At 32.7% G+C, this 21,819-nt stretch overlaps 1 protein-coding gene across 3 annotated transcripts in view; it reads left to right on the top strand.

Moving 5' to 3' along the window:
• Positions 1 to 21,268, top strand: part of LOC148284313 (uncharacterized) — a 65,943-nt gene extending 44,675 nt beyond the window's left edge. For 2 of the 3 annotated variants that reach the window (XM_088242339.1, XM_088242337.1), the window contains exons 4-11: positions 6,927 to 7,121; positions 7,989 to 8,259; positions 10,379 to 10,411; positions 11,612 to 11,833; positions 14,881 to 15,008; positions 15,140 to 15,296; positions 15,828 to 15,947; positions 17,202 to 21,268. In XM_088242339.1, the coding sequence (XP_088098465.1) occupies positions 6,927 to 7,121; positions 7,989 to 8,259; positions 10,379 to 10,411; positions 11,612 to 11,833; positions 14,881 to 15,008; positions 15,140 to 15,296; positions 15,828 to 15,947; positions 17,202 to 17,217 (1,142 nt within the window). In that variant the 3' untranslated portion in view covers positions 17,218 to 21,268. The remainder of the gene's footprint in view (positions 1 to 6,926; positions 7,122 to 7,988; positions 8,260 to 10,378; positions 10,412 to 11,611; positions 11,834 to 14,880; positions 15,009 to 15,139; positions 15,297 to 15,827; positions 15,948 to 17,201) is intronic. The other variant, XM_088242341.1, reaches the window with a different exon arrangement.
• Positions 21,269 to 21,819: the final 551 nt, after the last annotated feature.

Raw genomic sequence — 21,819 nt, 5'->3', positions numbered from 1 at the left:
GAGGTTATTTCCATACAATAAGCAATTTTGTACAACTTCAGGTTTCTCCGTCAAGTATGGGTTTAATTTTACCGAATCGCTTTCTACCTGTTTTTTCATATTTTTTTGAACTATGAACATAAAGCCGAGACTGCTATCTTTATCTTTTATAGCTTTGGTTCTGCTATAGAAAACGTAATCTGAAATAGAATTTATATGGACGTTTGAATTTCGCAATGTTAAATGAATAAAGATTGGCGGATTAATTTCACGTTTCTTTTGGGTTACTTTTTCTCTGATTTTTTTTACTTACCTACTTCTCTTCTACCATCTGGCGGATAAAAATCTCATTGATAAAAAAAATAAATAGTCATTTGACGTCAAATTCAGTTACGCTTGATGACCTATAATTAAATTTTGTTATATAATTATTCGAAAATAAATTAGAATAAAGGTGTGATATACTACGGGTTAAAAGGGTTACTTTTTGGACCATGTAAGCAAGTGAAGAAAATCATATTTACTTCGTATTTGACGTCCATGTATACAGCGAAACTATGGAACTATTATACGCAAGCAGCATGGAATAAATTAAGGGTCACGTATAATAATTCATACAGGCAATTATTCGGACTGCCTAGGTATTGCGGTGCCTCCGAAATGTTTACAGCTGGACGGGTAAAAACCTTCGCTGCCCTACTTCGCCAAAGAGCCTGGAGCTTATGGAAACGCCTGAAAAGCTCTAATAACGCACTTCTCTAAGCCACTGCAGGGTGGATCCATTCACCGTTGTTCGAGCGATGGCGGGATATGCTAAGACCACCATAAGTGCTGCAAATATAAAATTTTGTTTTGTGTTTATATTTATGTTTATGGTTATATTTATGTTTATATTTATGTTTATGTTTATATGATAGAATTGGCTCTGCACTATGTAGCCATATTACTGGAATAAAAAAAACAATATACTTGATATAAATGAAACACTATCATGAATTGTGTTCATATTTTAATTTTTTATACCAAACGCGTTCCGTTGTACCCCATACTGTCAGACTAATGCAAGGTCAAACAAATTGTCATATATTATGAACCGATGTTAAGGAGTGGATAGCCATGAATTTATACATTATAATATGGAGTATTAAAGGAACGAACTTTAATCAAATAAGGTTTAGTTTTATATGTAAGACAGGAGCTGAAATTCAATTGATTTAAATTTGGAAAAATGACTAGGGATTTGCTGATTAACGACTCCGGTACATGATTGTGCTGTCATGCGCCGCTGTTCCGTTTCTTGGAATCAGCGCGTCCTAAAAAAGCGACAATTCCCGGTAATTAATTCTTATCTTAATTGTAAGGGTGCGCAAGAGGCTTTTGCTGTTCGATATCAGGGCAGTTTTTCAATCTGTATCAGCTTTGGTTCAAGACAATAATAAATTATGAATCTTTATACGATGTGATTGTCTGAATGTACTTGTCAATCCAAGCTAAAATATATAAATATACACGTATACATGAGAATCTTCGTGTTACTGTTTACACAGTCTTTTCTTCTGACGTACTAAAATCATTTCATTTTAGGATGTGTATTTTTACGCATTGTAGGTATTTTACATGTGACAAATTCACGATGCCAACTTATTCTGAGAATTTCTCTACTGAATCTATTTTAGCATGTACACAATTTGTACATCCGTTTCCCGCTATTATTTCTCATGACAATTTTTCGTCTTCATTTATCTTATTGTGTATGCATATATTTGGTATAATTCCATATTAAAATTTGCTAAAGTATAAAAGGGAGTATCTACAATAATGTACACATTGTACACCTAGCACCTACCACCTACCACCCTTCCATCGCGTACTAGTTTCGGCGACAACTACAAGGTTGTGTTAGGTGCGTCGATTGACTTCGATTGATCAATTGAGGATAAACATTGATAGCATAATATGAATTTTAAAGAAAAATCTTTATTATAACGTCACGTTGATTCAAGTATAACTGAAAACAAAAACATGCTTATTGAGTTATTATAAACATTTAACTAAAAAACATATTTCTTCCAATTCAGTGAAAAAACTATCAATTTTAAGAAAGCTAGATGCGTACCTTAATTTTGTAGAAAAGATAAGTTTGTTTCTCTGTACCTATTATTTCAAAATGAAATAATATTTCTGCTCTAATATATACTTAGTGACTGGAAAAATATGCGAGCTTTCCTTGTGAATACTGTCATTGAAATGTAAATATCCTAAGAGATTGAGACTGGATAAGGTCTGTATTTTATATCCGTTTCTGAAAACTTGTCGAGTGATGTTCCGAGCCTAAATAGTCCCATGTCCGCGTCCTGCCGCATGCCGTCAATATCGCTCGAGATAAAACAAGAATAAGTTGATCTATGAGAAAATAGAATACCAAATGTTTCAGCGGGACTCGTCAAACCGAGGCCCGTCGGCAAACATTTGGCCAGTCTCATGTGAATGCCCGGTTGGCCGTTGTTAACTTATCAGATATTATTGATTAGTAGGTAAATGAATACAGTATAGCGAATTTCAAAACTTTAGTAATGTTGTCACCAAATAGGTTATTTTTAAAATTTTATTTAATATATAAAATATTTTGTATACAAAAGTCATTTAAGAGTCCTCTTCACTAGGGAAACCTGTTCTGAGGAGGACTTTACAGTGTTCAAAAATTTTTTTTCGCACATTTCGCATGTCGTCAAATTTTTATTTTATTTCTTCTATCCTAATTTTCTTCAGCCAGATTTTGATTTCTCTTTTGAAATATTGTTTCTTATCAATTAACTTAATTTTATGTGGAAGCCATACTAAACAATTTGGCATAAAAATAATCAGAAATATATTTTTTAAAAAGATGTACATGCTTTCATTTCATCAATAATAATAAACTGTAGTTTGATTCATTAAAGGAAATAAGGCATGTAGATGTTAATTTATTTTCCTATATCACAGATCATTTTATTTATTGGACGTTTGTGGATTTTTTGTATTTTTATAATTTTAGTTTCAAACGCCGTTTTCGTCATTTCTTTTTCTGCGCGTTTACTCGACTTGATTAATTTTTCATCTCGCAGATACTAGGTATACCTCTAGCGACTAATTTCTCCTTGAGTTTCCTTATACTCTTACAAACTGGACACGTCTTCACTTACAAGACGACATTTTTTTATAAATATGTGGATTCATCATTATTCCTTACGGACGCTTCTTGAATTTCTAATTTATTTTCATTTTTATGTCGCGAATGACTTAATACAACTGTAGATTTTTCAGCTTTACTTTTTTTATACGTGCTTGTTATTGTATTTTTCTCGCTTTCAGGAATCATTACTCTACTGTTTATTATTTCAGCATTTACTCAATATTATAAAACTAGTTGTGTTTTAATATTAAATTCGTGTGTGGTCTATATATACAAATTGTTTTATTTTAAATATATCATTTCTCTATTTTAAGCTGTCAAGAAATTTTTGGTCGTGCTTTCGGGGACATGTCAGCTCACCTGTTATTTCGGGACAATTTTAGTCTTTTCGACGGCGTTTTCGTAACTTTAAACTTTTAAACAATTCCTCGCAAACTTTTACGAATTTGTATTTTATTTTTTCTACTAAACTTCCGGGAAACGTTTTCTAATGCTGTCTCAGACAGTTTTAAAATTATGTCCATAACTCATTTTTATTTTAACGTAACTCCAGAAGTCGTGCAAAGTAAACTGGCTTACAAACTATATTTCAGCGGCTACATTTTTTTGGTGTTCATTGAAAAAAAAAATTTGGTTCAAGCCATGTCTGATAAAAACTATTATTATGTATTTAGAAATGTCTAAACAATTTAATATAATACCTACTGACAGTGGCGGCTTTCCCTTATGTCCATTGGGTCAATGTCCCCCTACAATTTGCACCAATTAAAATATTTACATAAAATATATTAAAAATGAAGCATATAATATAATTCAATTAGGTTTAATAATATTAAAAGAAAGTTTTTTTTTTCATATATATAAGGATTAAATTATCTTCATGTTTTTTATAGATGTTATCTAGAATACTATTGTGCGCCGTCAAATATTCATGTTATGTCGATGCACGAGTCATTTCTTTAACTGTCCCAAAGCCTAATGTCATATCTCTAGATTTTTTCATGAGAAAGAAATAGATGAATCGTCCCGTGCGTACATGAACATCGGAACATTTCGCTCAAAACTAGTTCGAACGCGGATATTGTCCCGGTAGAGATAACAATTAACAATATGAAACAAGGAAGATAAGAATAAGATTGGTAATAATAATATAATATCTGCATTGGTCTAGACTGGAAGAGATACGATGGCAAATGAATTCCTATGTATTTTACATACCTACACTTAAAAAGGACGAATTCTTCATGGAAAGGATTAACAAAAGCTTATATCTTCTCGTCCCTTTTTTACATTGATTGATTGAAATGAGCTTTGTGAATGAATATTATTATAATATTTTGTTTCTTGCACGTGTCCAATTACCTAGTGTTTGTTAAAGTCCTGTTTCGTATGCACTAAACTCATATTGACTCAAATAAAAAATTCAAATCCTGTACATTTTTAGTCGTTTGTGTTTTAAAAGGTAAATGTAATAGCAATTTTTATTTGTGGAATTACGATGACGACAGTTGAGATCGAAATATGTTTTTCGACGCTAAAGCGAATTAAGACCTTTTTAAGAAACTCTATGAGCCAAGATAAAGTGCGCTCGCAATGTTAGGTATTTTTTAAATGTTTGTATACTTTTGGAAAAATCTATATAGACATAGATATATTCATGTATTTTTACAAAGAAATAATTGTGTGAAGTTATTGTGAAATACACATGTACCTATTTAGTAAAAAAATGACCCCCCCCATTTTTAACCCCTTCAGCCGCCACTGCCCTACTGATATTTATTAACTTTTCATCTATCTCTTTCGCTTAGTAATATATGCCATTTGAGACAAAAACACAATTAGGTCATGTTTGTGGACAGTTTTGAACTGTGGACTAGATACTCAAATTTTATGTACATATTTTTATATTTATATTTCGAATGTTCAAACCTCGGACAAAATACATTATTTACCTACCTTCTGTGTAGTGTAGTTTATAGCGTACGTACATAACAAAGTATCCATAATAGTCCGTTTGGACGAGGGGATTACGCATTTCCGCCGTTCCGTCGGCTTATCTTAATTTTCCGCCTCTCTGCATACGGAGGCTGAATGTACGGAGGTGGTTTTAGAGCCGTTTCTGGGCCACCCTGCGCAGTCGCTAGCTAAATAGTGCGTTTTTTACGGGGCTTTAATGACCAAGTTCTGAGGCGAGACCGAATTCACGAAGTAGTAAAGGGTAGAATTATTTCGGGGATTCTAGCAGGTTTTTATAGAAGTTTTTTTTAAACAAAATGCCTAGTTTTATGTATCTACCTGCCTCAAGAGTAATAATAGGGAAATATCACACAAATATGTTTATGTATTTGATATTGTGATTTATTTACGTTTAATAAGGCATGTTTCCAAATTATATGAAATATCTCCCTCGGCACGGGACACCCCAGTGAGGAAACATTATCTTTAATGTAAAAGAAGTCATACATAAATGGTAAAATAACAAATGAAAGTAAATAGTTAAATTTATTTCAACAAAGAGGGAAAACATTTTTGAGAAGGGAATATGGAAGTCTAGGCATTTACAGGGCTTATGACCTGTCATTGGCTGGTTTAAGTGGCCGCTTTACACACTGTGTAACATTTACCATTCTGCCCATCTTTGAACATCCACATTTCCTCGACTATTCCATCTGTTGACTTTTGTGAAGTAAAAGAGTTGAAACCTTTATCACGTGGGTGAGATTCATCCGGCTGAACCAAATCACCTACTAGGCAACGCCTGAAAACAATTTTCCAATTTTTATACTTCTTCTTTTACCAGGTAGTAATTCAACAATGTTTGATTATGTCCAAATGCTTGCAGACTGGCTGGATTTCCTCCCTAGGGAGTTGTTCATATTTAAATTTATTTCAACAGAGAGGGAAAACATTTTAAAGGTTTCAGCTCTTTTACTTCACAAAAGTCAACAGATGGAAGAGTCGAGGAAATGTGGATGTTCAAAGACGGGCAGAATGGTGAATGTTACACAGTGTGTAAAGTGGCCACTTAAACCAGCCAATGACAGGTCATAAGCCCTGTAAATGCCTAGACTTCTATATTCCCTTCTCAAAAATGTTTTCCCTCTAAATAGAGTCACCCATTTGGAGAAAAATTATTCTATGATTTTTGATCATGAAGTTAGCAACAGATTACAGCAATACAGCCGGCCATAGGTACTTGGGTTGAGAATTTCAATGCGCAAACCAAAACCGTCCATTACACGTTTGTTTTTAACCTAAAAACCAAACCAGAAATTCGGCACGCTTTTGTTCTATGTAATAGAGCGTAAGGGCTTCTCTAGAGAATACGGAAATATCACTTTTTCTTTTTACATTTTTAAAGTAATAAAGGTCTATGAAATACTGTCCAGTAAAAAAAAAATTTTTTGCTAATTATTAGTTGCATAAAAAATACTTTTAAATTTGTAATTTTGAATTCCCGCAAAAACGGTAATTTTATTGGCCACGCCCCTAATACGTCACGATTCATGTTTATTTGCCATCAAAATTTGTTCAAAACAATATCACGAATCTTGACGTCACAACAACCAAGGCCAAACACGTAGCACTTTTCTAGCAACGTATTTTTATTAAATTTCTTTTTTACATTAATGTATGAAAACATCTCTCTTCAATTGATTTTAAAAATACAATTAATTTATTTTACATATTTTTATCGGTATTCGTAATATGAAATATCTCCCCATTGTCCACAAATATATGGATACAGTTTGAATGTTGCGATTTGTCTGTTTAGATCCGGACGGCAGTTGCCAGTTGCCTCCGCTGATGCTGTCCGAGCTGCCCGAGCCGCCCATCGCCGTGTCCGACATCGGGCCGATCCCGCCTCCGCCCATGTTCAGCTCGCCCAGCCCCACGGCGCCGCCCTCGCGCCGCGTCACCACGCTCCTCAACGCCGTGCCGCTCGACCTCTCCGACTACGATTACGAAGGTTACACACTCACATTCTATATTCTTCCAACTCCTGCCAACTTGAAACTCCTACACGTATTGCTAGCTTTATTTTACTATCTATAAACATCAGTTAACATTAGTTGTGATCGGATTTTTTACAAAATAGCATATGTAGGAATTTCCTTATTTGTAATGGTAGTGTTTCTTGCGAGGTTTATAAAACTGTTTCATAATATTTTGAATTATTTGCGAAATTCAAATGTTTTTTCATAAAATACCGTTGCGAAAGGATGCTATATGACGTAGCGCTCCACTTACTGCCAAAAGTTGGATAACACTGATCTAAAGTCACACAACCCGTTACTGGGAAGGTACAGCGGGGATTGGGGGAATGCATATAAAAATCTAGCGCACAAAATCCGGATTCTTGTGGTTATATCTGGAAATATGTGACCAAATAACAAGAAGCACATGTGCAAACTATGAACGTATCCAAGATTACTTAACTGTGGAGCTAATGAATTGTTATGCTTGCTTTTTGCACGGAGGAAGCAAAGAAAAATTTGTTGAAGGAGTTGGACAGAAAAATATTTTAATAATTTTGATACATTCTTAACCTTATGGGAAGAATTTTGCAAACAATTAAATCAACATGAAGATTAACAAAAAGTTATTGAAAAGAATATGCTTCCCTAGATTCCCACATACACCTGAATGAGTTAATTACTATAGCATATCCAGCGTTTACAATAAATACTTTTATATTTACTCGGTTATTTACATCTTCCAAATATTCATTATTAATAGTGTAGTACCATTTATCTGTTAATAACACTATTAATTTATTGTTATTTTTTTGTGAAAAAATAAAATAAACGTTTATATTTTTGTACGTGTCCTTTAGACCAGGATGAGTTGCTCAGCATGATGGACGATGCGGAGTCGGATTCAGAAGAGCAGGGGGGAATGAGAGTCCGCGTGGGGCAGCCTGACCCGGCCATCGATACGTCCCGCGTGGAGGAGATCCCCACCAAGGAGCCCAAGTTCAACGCCGTCCCCCTCAAGTCTGCCCTGAAGAAGAGGGGCTCAGGGGGCGCGGGCTCGGGACCCGGCACTCCCACGCAAGAGGGAAGACCACTCGGACAGAGGCAGGAAGGACTGCACTGTAGCTTCAAGTGAGTGAAGCGCAAAGTGCATTTTATTACCCTCAGTGTTAAAGGTTTTTTAAATTAATTCAAATTAGGATAACTTTTACTGAGAATAAATTGTGGGCTCAATGCTGGGTTACTTCAAATTCAGCATTTTTTAGTTTACCACCAAAACACATCTTAGTATCCTCTTCCATGAATGCTACAAATAGACAAGTCGTGCATTCAAATCATCATGAGGAGGATACAAAGATGTGCTTTAGTGATTAACTAAAAACACATCTTAGTATCTTCTTCCATGAATGCTACAAATAGACAAGTCGTGCATTCAAATCATCATGAGGAGGATACAAAGATGTGCTTTAGTGATTAACTAAAAACACATCTTAGTATCCTCTTCCATGAATGCTACAAATAGACAAGTCGCGCATTCAAATCATCATGAGGAGGATACAAAGATGTGTTTTTAGTGATTAACTAAAAAATGCTGATTTTGAAGTTACCCAGTTATAATGGCATTGGGTCTACAAAATGATTAAGAATATCACATCACTGTTTTAATTTATTTAAAATTTTAAAATTTTATTGTCAAAAGTAAATTAATGTAATGCATTTATTATAAGAAAAAACACATATGTGTCTATTTTATGGTGGAGATAAATTCTCATGTTTACTTATTTTTGACTACTAGATTTAGAGTGTCCAGTTGCTATAGCATGTCCAATTACTATAGCACCTTCCCTGCATAAATATATGCGAAATATACATATCAATAATCATATACGGAATGTGTACTGGGTGGGCTGATAATTAGTGCGCCTAACAACAGATGGTACATTGAGCGCAAAAAAAAATCTACTCTAGGACAATCTGTTACTACTCAGCTGTCAAAATTACAACCAATTTCAGTGTGTTTTGACTATGTGAGTGTAAGAGCATTGCAATTAACTCTGTTTCATCTTATTGAAAAATGGATCCAGCCAAATAGCATGCCATGATTCATTATCACTTTTTGAAAAGAACAACAAATCCATCCATTTTTCCATCATACGCAACCATAAAACAGTGGACAGCATTAAGATTTGAAAGGTGAGCGAGATGGTAAACATCTCGAAAGATTGCGTTAAAAATATCTTGCGCAACATTTGCATACGAGAAAGCTCTTTTAATATCATTGACCATTCTAGAGGTCTCGGGTATGATTCCCGACATGGACATTAATTATTTATTTAATCAGGTATGTTTTCACTGCAGTATTTCTTCGTCTAGGGTCCGAATTACAATGTTAAGTTAACAGAATTTTCTTCAATAAATTGTCTATTAAGTAAAATCTAATTTTTTGAAAATAAAGTTAGTATCTTCGTTTGTAACCTGCAATTGAAAATGTTTCAAAACATTTTTTTTTATATATATATTCAATTGTTCGTACAAAAAGTTTGATAACTCTGTTAACTTACCATTGTAATATGGACCTCGGTCTGCCAACTGAAGCGTTAAACTGATCACACCCGCATGTAACAAAAATCATCAAGATACACTGTGATTGGTGTACCAATGCGGTGCCCTATGCATCATTAGGAGGGGATAAGGATGATTGAAAAAAAGCACTCCCGAAGTTTAATGGCTGAGGCTCCTGCCTCAATTATGGTGGTTTTGAGTTCAATTTTCATGAGATCACAATCCTTAAATATGTTTTTTTTCCTGGGTATTCTATGCTGTAATTCAATAGTAATTATTGGGGCTTTTGGCTGGTCTGTTTTTTTTTCAAGTACCAGTAAGTCAATCTTTTTCATTCACTAAAGCTTGTGCCCCTTGCATATTATTTTTTTTCATTCCGTTTATTTAGATTTTTCACAATTCATCAAATTACAACAAAATAGAATGCATAAAATAAAATTTGATGATTCCGTATAAATACACGCTGTAGTGTGTTGGATATCGCTTAGGTAGGTTTATTTTAGTAACAGAGAGGTTATTTTTATGCACTGTGATATAATCATGTTCTGGCAACAGGTGTAGATCAGTAAATAGGTGGAATTTCACGTTACATCGCTTCAGATTTAATTGTATGTTTTTTCTGACTTTATTGGACGCTATAATATTTTGCTAAAATGACATTTTCTTGTACTTTTGCTGCTGTAACCAGAAGGCCTCCAACAAGGCCGAGGATCCGAATCTGGTAAATTACTAATATAAGTCGTGTTCACTTTTCTCATCACTATTAACATAATTATTCTTTCACTCTCAGTATTCAGACTTTTACCTATGTATATAAATCTCACCAAATATTATTCTTCCATCTGTTTTGCATGCAAACACCTCACGTCACATTATTGAGAACTATGAATAAGATTTGTCACAGCCACAGTCCATTGATGTTTCACATATTTTCCATGCACTTCCCGTGTGAGTCCTAATGACACAACATCTTTTCAATGTCTCACACATTTAACCTTGTTTAATGATTTAACTGGATGTTTGGCAAACATCCAAGACTCCAAGTTTCTGACATAATTAGCCACTATTGACATTCATAGATTTTAGTGTACAACATTAAATTCATAGGTAATTTATTGTTTTCTATAAGCGGTTCCATTAGCTTTAATTAATATTTATTACTTTACTTTTTCTATATCATTTAACCTCAATCTTTTTTGTTACGTTAATTTTTACATTAAATTTAAAGCCTTTCACTACGTAATGTATATGTAATATGTAGAGGTTAGGAGAGGTTTTATCAATATTTTTCTTCTTCCTTCTCCTAATGATAAATTGTTTCATTTTTGTATTTGGCAGACTCCCATTTTATAAATAGTTTACTGGGCAGTCAACTTTGTCCTTGACTGTCGTTGTGTGGTACACTTTTTGTTGCCCTTGAATATGCTATGCTGGCCAGAGATGTCAATTCTAAGTTGCAATCTAACATGAGGCATCCATCTTACTTCGATCTGCATCTACTTAATTGATTGTAGAGATATTTTTTGTTTTTATTTATTTGGCCTCTTGCCAACCTATAAAAGCGGATAGTACAGAACGCTTCCAACATTCCTACACACACTTGCCTTGATGGATTTTTGTTTAGTCTAAGTAACAATAATTTAAGATTTAATTGTGCTTAGATTATAACTCTTTGATTCAAGTTGTAAAAGAAGTCTTAGTGTTTTCCAAAAAAATAGTATTGTTTTTCAAATTTCTCTTTCAATAGATAACATTTCGTTTTCCACATAAATCTCGTATAAAGTGCAATTATTTTCAGCTGGTTCTATACATTATTTTAATACTCAAGGGATTTTGAGTCTAGTCAAATTGTTAATTTTTATATCAAAGACTCTTCTTTTTATCAGAACTGCGTTAATTTTTTGATGATGATTACTTGCAGTACACGTCCAGTGCGGCAGGCGTGCGCTATGGAGAACAAGGAGAACGCCAGACCTTACATCATCCGAGAGGATGATCGCCTACCTCCGGGAATGGGTTCAGATGGAGTCCATTACAGAGAAGATCACAACGATACGGATCGACTGGCGGCCAAGATTGCCCGGAAAGAAAGCCTCAACACCAAACTAGCGCTCAGGCCAGATAGACAAGAATTGATTAACAGGTAGATATTTTCATTTTTCAAATATTCATTTACATAAAAAAAAAATGGTATGTAGTTTTTTTTTTTACATCGAACACATACAACCTTTGGAGTTTATTTTATTTGTTAGGGTTATTTTGCTCGTTTTCATCTAAAGATAAGACATATAACAATATTCATCACTTCGTTATATATTTACTTTCCGAGCTAATTTTTTATCAATTTTAATCTAAATACTTAACGCAAAATATCCGCTTTTTCATACATTATCGTTCAATAACATTTGACCAGTCCGCCCTAAACCCGATGTTTTACCCATTACAGATTTATTTTCCACCGTGTGATTTTGTTTGCACCCTGGCTTAAGGTGGAATGGAATTTAGACAATTTGATGTAGGTAAATGTTGCATTATACAGACTGGTGTTATTGGATGCATTGTGTCATGCATCCTCTATTGGATTATTTCGCCTGCCGTTTATCAAATATACTAACCGATGTATTAAGTTTGTGACATTAGATTATGTAAAATGATTTCTGTGTTGGCTCAATCACACTCTCGTGCCATGATGATAGTTATTATTATCCCACTGAGTCATATTATAAGAGATGGCATCCTTCTCACCCGAGTCTCGAGTCTCGGTAGTGTTTTGCTTTAGGAGATAGTCATCTCCCAGATATCGTTAGTAGTTGTCACTGTAACATTCCAAAGATTGGTTTTGACCCAGTTAACTGAAATAACCCTTTTGTGAGTTATGTTTATGTGTTACTTTGCTTATAATTTGGATGGTGTCAATTGGTGCTTACTCGTTTTCCTTCTTCATACGTTTTATTAACATTTCCTTTAGTTTACATACACATTATATTGATTGTTTTATGTATTTTTAACTGTAGTATTTAAAAAAGTATTTATACATATATATTTTGTAATATTTTTTTACTTCTAACACACTACTGCTGAAAAGGACCACGAATCGAACTTTTACTTTTTTCAGTAGAACCAAAGTTTAACACGAGGTATTCCTTTTAAAAAAAAATATTTTGATATTATTAGATGCGTTTTTTAAAGCTGTATCTATCTAATTATGGAGTTTATTTGGAACTATTTTCCAAAAAGCGGCGGCGATGGCGGTTTTGTTCTGAACTTAGCCACCAAAATGCTAAATTCCAAAAGGGCTGTTGTGCGATTTGAGACATGCAAAATCCGAGTCTTTCTCTTGTAGAAAATACCGATTTAAATCTCATTTTTGCAATAAAATAAAATTTAGGGTTTTCGTTTTTGACTTTTTTTGAATTTAAGAATTTTTGCATACTATTGCTAGAACGTGGCAGATGACAAAACCAATTCTAGTTTCCGATTAAAAGTAATCTCGAATATTCTGTGAAGTAAAAATTACACACTACAAAGGATATTTTACGTAAAACGTACCTGATTTCTCGCGTGAATGTGAAGAAAATTAAGTGTTTTAGCTGAAAAATACCCGCTAACAATGTGTGAAGAGTTTCCTACTGCAATTTAAGTAACCACAATATGAAAAATGTTATTTATTCAATGGCTTATGACAAAACATAAAAAATAATCTTAAAAATGAAATATAACAATTTTAATATATCAGAACAATAACAAATACAGAAAAACAAGTCATAAACGTTCCTAATTTAAAAAAAACAAAAAAATATTAAGTTATATGATTAACATAGTCCATAGTTAACTAATGTCCACTCACAGAAGAAAAAGACAAATTCTTTGAATGTTTGATCAAACTAGAAGTTCCCCTACCAACTCTACTGTTGTCTCTGATCTCAATCGCAGAATTGTTATTTCAAAAATATTGTTAATATTACATTGTTGGATGGGGGTGGTGCATATGCCAAAGATTAATTACCAAAGTAATTTCAAAGAATACTTCAACATTCAACAAGGAAAATCTATATAAATTATTAAAAGTTCTTACACGAGAAACTATTTACAAAATAAATTCTATTATATAAATTTACAAAGACGAAAAAATAAACAAATTTCAGATGAATAAGTCATTCAGATACCAAAATAATATCAAAATTCCTAAATTCCACACAAGTGATGGTCAACATAGTTTTGTTTTCAAAGAAATAAAAAATTACAATAATCTCCCCAATTAACTAAAAATTAAAATATCAGTAAATAAATTCAAAGTAAATTGAAAGAAATTTTTTGAACCAGAGTAAAAACAGCATTCTATTTCAATAAGTATTATTTTCTGTTTTTCTTTTTATTTGCTATGATTTTTTTCCTCATGTATATTTGAAATTATATAACTTCAAATTACTAAATAAATATAACAGTGTAAGTTACTCTCCAAGCACAAGAGCTAGTCTCTTTTTTTGGAAAATTAGTTACAAAATGAGAATAAAAAACATAGTCCAATACAATATTTACATCTGCACTTATACTAACATTATTTATCACTTTTACATTTATATTGACTTACGTATATTCACTACTTATTTTATCTCTAACCTAATATTTTGATATTGACCAAGTTAAATTTTTCGACTCGGCAGGACGGTTGAGGCGAGGATAAAAATCACGTATCGCGCGGAACGTTTCTCGACCAGAGCAGTGGCTTTGATAATAAAATTTGATGATTTGAACACATTGTTCAGTGCTATCACCTTCTATGGTGATTTATCGCACACTAGAACTAAACAATTGATAATAAATTTGACAGATGTCACTTTAACAGCATATCACTATATATAGTCACTTTAACAAATTTCAAGCGTCCCTATTGAAAGACCCTTTACAGTTACCAAATGGATGCACTTGGCACATGTTATCACTTTTCAGTTTGTTTACAATTTTTTTTAAATTAAATTATGTTTTCAATTTATATAATTTTATTTTATTTTAAGTCATTCTTTATTAGTAAGACAAAAACTATTTTTTGCTCCTAAAATCAAATATATATTGATATGTATCTGCTGTCTTTTAATGATAATTACATGTCTCAGTAGACATAATATGATAATTATTATTATTGATTTGTTTCATTTAGAATAGGTACGTAATCATGTGTTCATTTTTCAGAAATATCCTGGTGCTACAGAGTGACAACGAGAGACAAGAGTCTTGGGAAGCTATCGGTGCTCGTCTAATCCGCCGCCTCTCCATGCGACCTACTCCTGAAGAGCTGGTAGAACGAAATATCCTCAAAAGTAAGATTTTATAAACATATCTAATGGGTTTATCACATTTCTCGTTCAGACTAAATAAAATAAAATTTGGTTGTTATTTTTCAACAAACAAAAGCTATAGCTGGATAAAAAATGTTTTCGTTTAATTTCAGCGCAAACTCCCGCAGAAGAAAGGAAGCAGAGAGAAGAAAAGAAACGGTATCTTTTGCGTAAACTCAGTTTTCGGCCGACCGTTGAAGAGTTGAAAGAAAAGAAGATCATTAGATTCAACGACTACATTGAAGTTACACAAGCACATGACTATGACAGGTAAATTTCCCCAAATGTATCAAAGGCAATTTTTCCCATTTATATTGATTATCATTGTAGGAGTCCTGTTTCAGGATATAATCAAATATTACATAGCCAATGTCAAGTTGAAATCGAAATCCTTTTTGCCAGATGTATTGCTCGTGGTCTGATGTGCTACACAATGTAGTAAGATATTTCACTCAACTACGTTTAGTAAACTCCGTGTAATGTTGCATTTAAATTATTAATCTATCTACATTAATTTACTTAGATAAAAGGATGTTGAAAAAGTGATTGGCAATTAGAAAGTTATTATTATGTTTAACATTTTAGCTAAATTTATCAAGAAATTGCATTGCACTATATGAATTACTGTAATGTATTTTTACATGTAAACAGTATTAAAAAAAATGGATTATATCAATGTCTGCTATTTTTCAGAGGTGCATCCCATAGATATTCCTCATAAACCTTTAGTTTTATTGAAGTGCTTATTCTTAATGTTTTTCTTGTAAGTCTATATTTATTTTCATGCCATTTAATTATTAGGAGAGCTGACAAACCTTGGACTCGGCTTACACCACGTGACAAGGCAGCCATAAGAAAAGAACTGAATGAATTTAAAAGTTCTGAAATGGCTGTGCACGAAGACAGCAGGCATCTTACGAGGTAAACAAATGGCTTTCTTCTCTATTTAGTTTGGTTAAAAATAAAATAACGAGTGTCAGTATGGAAATTAACTCTTAAAATATTTTTCTAAAAAATCCCTCTGCAAACGGTGCTGTAACATCATTTTACGCTAAGCAAGATAGGAGATGTTTTATAATACAGGTATTTAAAAACAAAAATAACCATTTCTGTATACTGCTTACTTATTTATTTTCTATAATTTATAAAATAAATATTAAATACAGGAAATCCGCTAAAAATCTAGGAGTACTAATGGACGAACATCTATGCTGGCGAGCTCATACTGATGAATTAAGCTGCAAAATATTTTTCAGTCTACACTCACTTAGAAGGTTGCAATTTTTTTTACCCACTAATACTAAATGCACTCTGGTACAAGCATTACTACTACCCATTCTAGATTACGCTGATGTTTACATTACTGATTTAAGCTGTAAGCAACTCGGTAAACTTGAACGACTTCAGAATAAATGCATAAGGTACATTTTTGGTTTTAGGAACTATGACCACATTTCTGATTATCTTAACTGAAATGGCTCAAAATTAGACAGCGGAGAGACTATCATTCCCTCTCACTTCTGTTCAATGTACTTCATAGTCCTAACGCTCCTAATATACCTGCGTGGAAAATTTCAACGCTTATCAGTTCATGGTTTACCTCTTCGTTCTAATTCTCAAAGCACTCTTAGTACCCATCCACAATTCCTCTTTCTTCTCCAACTCATATAGTGTCCATGCCGATCGACTGTGGAATCATCTCCCATCCACCATCAAAGATATTTCTACAGTATCTCTGTTTAAATCACGGCTGAAGAAACATATCCCTTCTCTTCCTTAATCTCTCCTCTTTTCCGCTTTCCTCTTTTTTCCTTTTTCCCATTTAGTAATAGTATTGATTTACGGTAATTTATAAACGAATATGATTATTTTTATTTTCATATATCTTTTTAATCTTCATTTTCTATTGAATATGTTTTGTAACTTGAATTATAAAACTATTATTTTATTGGTTGGTTGGAAGAAATTGCCATTTGGCAATAAGCCTGCTAATGTACAAATAACATTATGTACAAAAAGTTGAATATATAAAAATAATTATATAATTTACCCTTTTTATAGCAAAATACGACTTCATTATTAAAAATAAAGAGATATACATATATCATGTCTTGTATTCTATGTATACACATGTGACATCATAGCCACACGAGTTAATATTGTATGGCATTTCAGATTTCACCGGCCCTGACAGGTGCGCCCGTACAGGTGCGGGGTGAACAAGGAGGGCTGCGATGGCTTGTGTGGCTGCCACAAGAGTGCTCGCGCCGCCTGACCCTCGCCCCCGTCTCCTATCGTGCTCGCATCTCTCTACTTCACATCATTCGCTAAACCCGATCTACGGATCATTGGGAACATGGTTCGGATCGGTCCTGGGTAAAGGGCTGCAGTCTCCGCACATGTTGGATCCGTCATGGCACTCATCTTATATTGCACATTTCACCAACACAGAATATGTGGTGTCGCGCAGTCAACGTGTTTAAGAAATCCGTCGTCGAGTATCTCGGCTACGGACTCGTGAGTCTTCCTTTCTTGAGTGAGTTATTTCGTGTTGCAGGGCTACACGACGTTCGGTCTGAAGAGTCGTCCGCTCGCTCCATACAAGTCTTTTTTTTTCTTAAACAGGGTGTCGCATTATACTAGGCGGAATAGTGATTTAAGTGAAAATCTTCTTTCCGTTATTGTTATTTTCACCCCCAAATTGTGAAGTGTACAAATGATTTCTTTCTATCTAGCGAATTGTTAATTTAGTATGTCAGATGTATTAAAGTGGTCCGGGAATACTTTGATATTAATAATAGAAGGTTAAAGTGCTCCGGGAATACTTTGATATTAATAATAGAAATAAAACATTTGTTTTTGGAAATTTTAAGTGCATCAGCTGTGAATGAAGAAATACTATTGTGATTAATTTAATTATTATTGGTAAATACTTTTTTCATTATTACATGATCCTTAGATATTATAAATTATCACGTAAGGTCTACCATATTACTTTGTAATTTATTTTATCTACTATCTTTGCATTTTAACTTACTTCTCTAGTAATGGTTTTCAACTTTTTTTATTAAATAGTTTAGCGTATTACCAGAAACAAATTGAGAATTGAACTAGAATCATTATTTTAAGTCTCAAAAATAGTAACAAAGTAAATTAAAAACTACAAAATGTTATGTAACATAAATTTTGTAAAAGAGAGTATGTGAAAGCTTGAAGTTACCTACATAATACTGACCATATATTTTTATTAGAAGCTGCCAATTATGTGAGATTGAGAAACGTATTTACAGAAGTTTGTGTGTTGTCTTACGTAGCATACCTGTTTTAAAGCTGGCCTGTATGTTTGTGAAAATTTCTAAATAATATCTTTTGATTATATAATAATGAAGTGATATATACACACCCTAGAGGAATAATTAAATTATAAATACATTGAAAATATTTTACTTTAGTTTATAAGATGATAGTTAACTTTATAGTATCTACTACATACACGCAATCTGTTGGTGGTTACATAATTTAACCTAACCTAACCTACAGTCAATACAAATACTGTGGAAGAGCAGGGGGTGCCTTTTGTCTCAGCGACTATGTTAAAAATTACCTTTTAAAACTATTATTATCATTTACATCCTATTATCCATTTTTGCGACTATTACAAGTGAAATTTGGATTTAAAGTTCACAATTTTATTTATTGTATTATTATTTAAGTAGTCTTTACTCTTACTAATTGTTTCGTATGTGCCCCAATTTATTATCCCATCTATTAATACATAAATCATGTTTTTTTTTTTTACTGACAAACCTCATTATTAAATAATGACTCATATTGTCAGTCAACCCTGTTTACATTTTAATTTATGACTTTTATTTATTGGCATTTATGTTCCAATTTTTCGTCAGGCAATTTTGAAATAATATGTTCAAAACAAAAGTATATATATTTTGTTAAATTTAAGGTAGTATATTTTTATTTCTTTATAATAATTGTTACATTTTTTCACCTTGCTTCCATTTTTTCATTTGATATAAATTCATAAAAATGTTTACTTTCTTTTGTCAAACAAAATATTTATTTAAAAAAATTGACTGGTGTGTTTGAAATGCATCTGTCCCTTTTATGTGACTGCTTTGCGACTACCCCTGTTTGAATTGTCATTTAAGTGTTAGTAGTTGAACGAACAAAATATTTATAGGATAGGCTAAAAAAAAATCAATTTACAAAGGGTGATAGTCAAAAGATTTTTTCTGTCTCATTACTGGTATTCGTAAGGCTGCTAATTGTCGCAGTTTGCTTGGCTATACACTTTGACTATCACCGCGGAATATTGATTCGCCAGCAATATAATGTGTGTACGAGTTAATATATTTTCCATTGACATAACAACTCTGCCATTTGTCATCTGTGAAGTAAGGTCGATTGTGGAATGCTCGTCACGAGTGTGAATGTTACCCGAGGCCGTACTGAAGTGTGTTTGTCGGTGTGCATGCGTCATATTGTAGCGTGCGTAGGAGATAATCGGGCATGTTGGCATGCAGTTACATCAGCTCGGCTGTGTCTGGCGGTGACGAGTGCGTAAAGTTTCATGCTGACTTTCTTCATGGGATCATCGATGACATGTTCATAGCTTTAAGTGAAAATTTAAAAGAAAATAATACATATTTTTATTTAATTAGACAGTATTAACTAAACATTCAAATGATATTAAGAGATATTGAATTAGATCTCACCGTATAGGATCATGTAAATGAGATATAATAAGCTTTTATTTATATCGAGATATGTTGATTGAATTATAGTCATAATTAAAGTAATAAATAAAATTTGTGTACTCTGTGCTAGAATATTTTTACATTAAGATTACAATGTGATAAATATGTTGCAAAATGGGGTCAGTCTAACAAAACTGGGTTTGCGCATTCTGCCTGTGAGAATATTACACATGGGATTATTATATATATATAGCTGTTGTTAGTGTATACATTCAACCAGTTTCCCTCTTCAGAACTGCCGTGGGATATTGCCAATAGTTATATCCACTATTGTCAGTTGAGAGCGTGGTTTGCGAAGTCCACAGACAAGATTCGCATAAGCTAGTTTTGACCGACTTGACAGTAAGAAAAGTGCTTTTTTTTATTTGAACAATATTCTAACAATACAAAAGCAATTATTGTTACTGTTTATTGATTGGTGCATATCATGTTGTGTGTTGTGACACTGTATGTTTGTATGCCGAAAGTGGGATAAGATCACCAAGCTTGATTGGATGAGGTGAATCTTTGTAATGTTTCATGGGTGACCTTTTTACACTGAATCATTTTGCTAGATTTTTCAGAAATCAAAATGCAAAAAAATATTTTTTTCTGATAAAGCTTACCAAGCAGTGTGTTTTTTCATAAATCAGTACAAACTGCTAGTTTTGTAAATATTTTATTGTAAAGAATTTTCAAGAATACGATCATTTTGTAAATTTATATAAAATGTCTTCACGGAAAACAAAAAAATTATTTCCTTATTTCCAAAAATTTTTTTTATGTGAACCTGTAACTTTGTTGAACCTTTGTTTTATTTACAATATTTTTTGTTACTTTAATTGTGTTTCTCATTGTCTTATTTGTCTGTTATTTAATTAAAGAATTGCAAATATGTTACTTTATAAAAAAAACTTAAAATTTACATCGTAAAATTTGTGCTAAGTTGAAAAATTTTCTTTTTATTTACCATTGTCATGATAGTTTTTTCTTAACTTTACTTGAATAAATTTCTCGTCAAGATTAAACTATAAATTTTATACATTAAATTGTTAAATAAGTTGTTTATAAGTGTTGCCATCTGGAAAGGTTCTTTAGTAATAAAATAGACCATAATAATCGGCAATGTGAAATTTTTGTAGTATTTTATTCATGTAGTTATATCTACCAGTATAAGGACATCTAGGTAACTTGTTATTATGTAGTAAGAGAGGTTCTCCGCGTAATGAAAGTTGAATTATTTTGGGTACTCATTGTAATGCATAATTTTGGATCGTTTAAATTGTAAAATACGACATTTGTGTCGCCTCAAAAATGCCATTAAAGTGATTCTGTCTGATTTGGTCTGAAATTATGCACTCTTATCCAATCAAGTGGATGTATATTGAATATTTTGCTTTTAATCTGATAAATAATCTGTACATATTCAACAGAATGAACATTTTGTTTTGCACTATCAATAAATACACAAACTTTATTGATTAAAAATTCTTTTATTTTTTCCTATATGCACCTCTATACTAGACATGTTTTTTTAGTTTTCAATATAGAATGATGTTGATATATGTGGATTACGTAAGGCATTACACAAAACCTAACATTATCGACAAAATCAAGAAAGGAGTTGCTATGTTAGTTTGGACGTAAAGATTTATTATAAAAAAATATTTACGCTGGGAATGTTGATGGATTTAGAAATCAAATGATGACCAAATCCAACATATACTTCTTTCTTCTAAGTCTTTTTTGGTTTTTTCACCTCCAAACTGGGGTGTTCTCCAACACATACTTGAAGATGGACGTGTCAAAAGTTGGAATAATCAGCGTGCTTGCATAAGATGTAATTAATATAGAGGAAGAGATGTCTGTATGCAAAGGCATATGCCCGTATTATAGCAATACGCTTTATCTATAGATATAGCATTTTGGCTTAACAATACTCAATCAATTCCATTAGTCGAGTTACATCATATCTACGCTTGAAAGGAAAAAAATTACCAAGCGGCATGTAGCAACTTTACAGAAGAGCCAATAAAAGT

The sequence above is a fragment of the Micrasema longulum genome, unplaced genomic scaffold, assembly GCF_059751315.1.
Source record: "Micrasema longulum isolate JH-2025_06_02 unplaced genomic scaffold, ASM5975131v1 h1tg000133l, whole genome shotgun sequence".
Classification (NCBI taxonomy): domain Eukaryota; kingdom Metazoa; phylum Arthropoda; class Insecta; order Trichoptera; family Brachycentridae; genus Micrasema; species Micrasema longulum.
This window is presented reverse-complemented; position numbering and strand designations above follow the sequence as displayed.